The sequence below is a fragment of the Palaemon carinicauda genome, chromosome 22 (assembly GCF_036898095.1).
Source record: "Palaemon carinicauda isolate YSFRI2023 chromosome 22, ASM3689809v2, whole genome shotgun sequence".
Taxonomy (NCBI): domain Eukaryota; kingdom Metazoa; phylum Arthropoda; class Malacostraca; order Decapoda; family Palaemonidae; genus Palaemon; species Palaemon carinicauda.
In genome coordinates this window covers 10,504,927-10,510,926 of record NC_090746.1, presented here as the reverse complement: position 1 = coordinate 10,510,926, position 6,000 = coordinate 10,504,927, and the positions used below count along the sequence as shown (strand labels likewise).

Genomic DNA, 6,000 nt, shown 5'->3' with positions numbered 1-6,000 from the left:
TGGCACATAAGTTGATCGATGAATAAACCCTAAGGGCAAGAAGCCAGTCCACCACTCAAGAGTAATAGAGACCACTCCGACTAGATGGCTGAGTGTGTCTGAAAGAACATTCCTCTAGCTGGGGATGAATCTTGTTGACAGTTCTACTACACTGTTCAATGCCCAAGTGTATGCCTGTCTAACTCCCAGTAGGACTGCGAGATACAGTAGTTCCTCCCTGTCTGTTGAAGTAAACCTCTACCGTAGTGTTGCGTTACCGAGTGCCCTATCAAACTACTGTATGTTGGAAAATTTGAAAAGCCATTAGTGCCGCTTGCATTTCCAACAGGCTTATGAGCAGAAACTTTTCTTCTGACTGCAATCCAGAGGCAGTTTGGCACCTCAAGTGTGCCCCAACCTGTTTAATGTGTTTCTGAACAACAGCATTTCCAGAAGCAGGGAGTCCAAGTGGAACTCCTTTGCTGTAGTTTTGTCATTTAGCCTCCACTCCATCGTCCCTCATTTCTAGTTCAACTGGAATAAACAGGAGGGGAAGGATCTGCGGCTGGTGACCAGAGACACTTCAGACACCACTGTAGCAAACTCTGGTGGCAGCATCTATGAGGCATTAGCTTTTCCCAGCATCTATGAGGCATTAGTTTTTTCCAACGACGAAAAATGTCCACCGACTGACTGGAAATCGTCGACTGATCAGAAACAGTTGCACTACCTCCCCAAGTCTGTTAGAAAGACTCGCCGCCACTGCAGTGTCTATCATCCCAGGGTACTTCATTCTTATCTTGGGGGTGTAATTGATTACGATATCCAGATTGTGGCTAAAGGAAAGAAGCTTATCTCAATCCAGGAGCAAACACCTCTTTGAAAGATCTCCCAATAAACACGATACTTAAAAGACAAAGCCTATTCGAGTGATTCCAAGCTGAGACGAGGGTGAACACTTGTGTGAACACCTATGGATCAGTAACAGACCAAAGCACAGGGCTTTGAACTGATACACAGCTCCCTCAAGGAAAAACTGGAGGTACTTTCTGTTGGATCAATGGATTGGTATTTGGTTATATGTATCCTTCAGATCCACAGAAAACATGAAACCTTCTTTCCTGATGCCTGCACAAGCTTAGTGTCTCCATCATTGTAGAAGGAACTTGCTAAGAGCAGAGGCTGATGAGTGGTCTCCACAAGGAACAGTCAAGTGTCAAAGCCAGGAAACTCATCTTGAATGAATTTTAGCACATTCTTGTCCATAATTGCTGTCATTTCAGCCTTAAGACCCACAGCCTAAAGCGATTCTACAGGGAATAGCTGGAATATCATCAGAGAGTGAGTGAGGTGATGGGGAGAGCTGGTGAAAGGAAGGCGGTACCCATACCAAATGAATTTCACTAGCCAACTTTCTGCCCTGTGTCACTGTCATGTTGTTCAATAGCCTAACAGAGTAATAGAGACCACTCCGACTAGATGGCTGAGTGTGTCTGAAAGAACATTCCTCTAGCTGGGGATGAATCTTGTTGACAGTTCTACTACACTGTTCAATGCCCAAGTGTATGCCTGTCTAACTCCCAGTAGGACTGCGAGATACAGTAGTTCCTCCCTGTCTGTTGAAGTAAACCTCTACCATAGTGTTGCGTTACCGAGTGCCCTATCAAACTACTGTATGTTGGAAAATTTGAAAAGCCATTAGTGCCGCTTGCATTTCCAACAGGCTTATGAGCAGAAACTTTTCTTCTGACTGCAATCCAGAGGCAGTTTGGCACCTCAAGTGTGCCCCAACCTGTTTAATGTGTTTCTGAACAACAGCATTTCCAGAAGCAGGGAGTCCAAGTGGAACTCCTTTGCTGTAGTTTTGTCATTTAGCCTCCACTCCATCGTCCCTCATTTCTAGTTCAACTGGAATAAACAGGCGGGGAAGGATCTGCGGCTGGTGACCAGAGACACTTCAGACACCACTGTAGCAAACTCTGGTGGCAGCATCTATGAGGCATTAGCTTTTCCCAGCATCTATGAGGCATTAGTTTTTTCCAACGACGAAAAATGTCCACCGACTGACTGGAAATCGTCGACTGATCAGAAACAGTTGCACTACCTCCCCAAGTCTGTTAGAAAGACTCGCCGCCACTGCAGTGTCTATCATCCCAGGGTACTTCATTCTTATCTTGGGGGTGTAATTGATTACGATATCCAGATTGTGGCTAAAGGAAAGAAGCTTATCTCAATCCAGGAGCAAACACCTCTTTGAAAGATCTCCCAATAAACATGATACTTAAAAGACAAAGCCTATTCGAGTGATTCCAAGCTGAGACGAGGGTGAACACTTGTGTGAACACCTATGGATCAGTAACAGACCAAAGCACAGGGCTTTGAACTGATACACAGCTCCCTCAAGGAAAAACTGGAGGTACTTTCTGTTGGATCAATGGATTGGTATTTGGTTATATGTATCCTTCAGATCCACAGAAAACATGAAACCTTCTTTCCTGATGCCTGCACAAGCTTAGTGTCTCCATCATTGTAGAAGGAACTTGCTAAGAGCAGAGGCTGATGAGTGGTCTCCACAAGGAACAGTCAAGTGTCAAAGCCAGGAAACTCATCTTGAATGAATTTTAGCACATTCTTGTCCATAATTGCTGTCATTTCAGCCTTAAGACCCACAGCCTAAAGCGATTCTACAGGGAATAGCTGGAATATCATCAGAGAGTGAGTGAGGTGATGGGGAGAGCTGGTGAAAGGAAGGCGGTACCCATACCAAATGAATTTCACTAGCCAACTTTCTGCCCTGTGTCACTGTCATGTTGTTCAATAGCCTAACAGGTATCCCCCAACTCACGGCAGCTGAGGAGACGATTGCCTACCTCAGTGTCCCCTTCCTCCTTTCCTACCTAGACCACCCATCCTGACACAGTCAGGTTAATTTAGCTTGAAGAAGACTGGCAGTGGCTGATTTTGAAAGGCCTGGGCCCCTGAAAGTCACCATACATTGGATCAGGTAGTCATGAATATCTATCCTCCATTACGATGTGGTATCTCAGTGCTTGTATCAATGCTGAGGTCTGACCTGAGAAGTCACCTATTCCAATCCCTAATGCATGACTGATCGGAAGATTTTGGTGTCAGAGGAGCACAGTCTTGGCGGACAAGAAGAGCTCGAGTTGGGGTTACCGTGGCATATTGGCAATGTCCTGAAGCAGAAGAGGGAAGAGGGCAGCTGTAAATTTTCCTGACCAGCAATACTGAGCTCTGTACTGAAAAACCCTTCCCTGCGTTGGGTTTCAGTACAGTGCTGATCCTCCCACAAAATCATGCAGAGGAATTGGTTGAAGTCCCATGAAACTAGGCCCTATTGGTCTTCCTGTGCTTCAGTAACCTCTTGTACCTTCTCTTTGGGGCAGCAGAACTGGGCTGATAGTGCTAAGAAGGAACAGGTAACAGGTGTACAAGTTCCCTGGTGACTCAAGAGTGACAATCACCAAAAGAACAAAAGCTAATTCCAATCATGTGGTTCCAAATCATGTTATTCCCGCACACTGATACCGATCATATGGTTACTAACTGAGGCATGCGGCCAAGCCCGCAAGAAGCAAGAATCATGGAGAACAAGAATGAGAAGACTTGCTTTGCCGGGAGGGAACAAAATCGGAACATTCCGAGAGAGCAAAACACTAGGGGAAAAAGCATGAGGAAACCTTGGTGCTCTAAAAGGGAAGATCTCCTACCCCATACTAGCAATGAGAACAATAAGTTCCTCTTCCACTGGTATTGTGCACTGAAAAATTTGGAACAAAGCAGATACCATAGGTTCTAAAGAACCAAAACGTACCAAACGTATTTTCGGGGAAGGAAGCGTTCCTGATAAGTAACCTCAGATCATCTTCCCGAGTAAATACACTCCCATTCCGTACCATTCCTCCCACACATACACTGGGAAAGACAGACAGGTAAGCTTCTTCTCGCTTGGTTGAGCTAGAGGAACAATCTGAAGAATCCTTCACCTCAGGTATATTTCTTCGAGGCAGCTTACATTAACAGTGGGTGTGACATTGGTATCAACAAAGCGTGTAGGGAACATCCCAAGGTATGAGAGGGATGATGGCCGCTACTTAAATCCTGACCAGCAGTCCTTGTGCTTGGTCTTGCATGAAACCAAGCAAAGGTAGAAGAGCTCCTGTAACTCATACCGATACACATTCCAGTAAGGAGGGTTGCGTGTTGATACAGCGCTGCTTCACCCACGAGCCCATCCAGAGGAATCGGTGGCATATAGGTAACAGGCAAAGGAGATACAAACAACAGCATTGCCTACCAATATCTCTTCAATATATATGGCTTCTTTCTCTCCTGAAAGAGAGATATCATGTAGGAAGTGGGAAAAGAAGACTGTGCCCTTCCACCCAACCACCAGTGTGCATATTAGGCTCATACAAGAGTTGTGAGTACCAATGTTTCTTCCTCCTATGGGACAACTCCAGGCACTTACTAAGAAAAGGTTTCTGGTACTGCACTGTATCTCCCACAGGGAGAGAAACAGCAGGAGTCACACGTATGCAACTCCCTGTGACTGGTCTTCAAGGACTTTCTCAAAGACGCTTTCTACTTTTTTGTCCACTCAAAGTTGCCGAGAGCACTTTGATGAAGATGAGGCAGAAGAAAAGGAAGAACTTAAAGTTTGCAATCTCCAGAATCATGCAGGCTGATGACAACACTGTTACAGAGAGAGACCACATCACAAACAGGTGATATGTCCTTAGCACATTCATGCAGAAGCAGAACTCTTTCTCAAAGGGAGCACCAGCGATGTCTAAGGAAAACCAACTTTCTTAGATTTCCCTTTTCATAGTCATTGTGCAGCCACACACAAGGGATAGCACAGCAACAAACATGTCGACCAGCAGGAACAAATATGTTGGATGATGGCAGATAGCACAGAAAACATCAATATTCCTCAAGCACGATTGCCTGCAAAATCATTTATTCAATCTGAAAGCAAAGTAAATGATTGAAACAGCCATGTGAAGATGATGAGAACTATGTCTGTGCTGTCCAGTGGCCAAATTAAAGGGAGAGTTGCTCTACCTGTTGGGTGGATGGGCCTACACTCCACCAAACAAGCAACTATGCTTACCTCGTTAAAAGTTTAACAATTATTTCAGCTTGGCTGAAGTCATACTCCTATTAAAGGTTGATGATTTGTATCATGTGTGGGAACAAAATTACATTACTTAGAAAAAATACCTACAATTTCATTAGCTTGTTTTACAAGAAGCCGAGCAGCAGCATCCTTTGCCTTTTCTGCCTTTAACTGTGCACGACGCTCTTTACCTTGACCTTTTGACTTGTTTTTCTTGCCTTTATTATTATTCTGTAAAAACAAGAGACCACCATATGTTAGATAAGCATTAAAAATACAATAAAGAGTATGCCACTTATGTTACCTTACTGAAATCTTTTTAAATTATACAATAAATTAATATAAAAACCATAACTAATAATCAATGTACCGTATAGAAATCTGCAAATATTGTACAGCTGAATGGTTTATCCCCTTAACATGGCAAATTTAAAAGTAATTTGTATTTTTCCTAATGATACAAACCTTGAGCTCTTTATAGAGAATACTGTATACTTTCAGCAAAGCTGGAAGACTAGCAATAAGACTTTAAGTGAGGTATAACTGCCCACTGCTAGTTAGCCTAGGGGAAGGGGGTAGTACCGGCTACCCAGCTCACACAAACACACATGTTCTATCGTCACTTTTGATTGCAGGCAGGAAAAAATTGTGTAAAGAGCTTAAGATTTGTTTCATTAGGAACAATAAAAACTCTTTCGCTTTTCATAAGGAAGACTCACCCTAGGTGGATGGAAGTCCTAACCAACTACATGTAGCTGGTTTTTGACCCGGGATGTTCCTCTGCGCTATGGCAAGAGCTTATAAAGGACTCACCCTGACACCTCGCTCAACTTACATGCATACTCACGCATTAGCGGCCTGAGCAACCCGCGTGGTTG

General features: G+C 44.0%; 1 protein-coding gene across 1 annotated transcript in view; it reads right to left on the bottom strand.

Moving 5' to 3' along the window:
- Window positions 1-6,000, bottom strand: part of Naa40 (N-alpha-acetyltransferase 40) — a 123,093-nt gene that overhangs the window by 91,236 nt on the left and 25,857 nt on the right. The window contains exon 2 of the mRNA XM_068345967.1: window positions 5,231-5,353. Within this exon, the coding sequence (XP_068202068.1) occupies window positions 5,231-5,353 (123 nt within the window). The remainder of the gene's footprint in view (window positions 1-5,230; window positions 5,354-6,000) is intronic.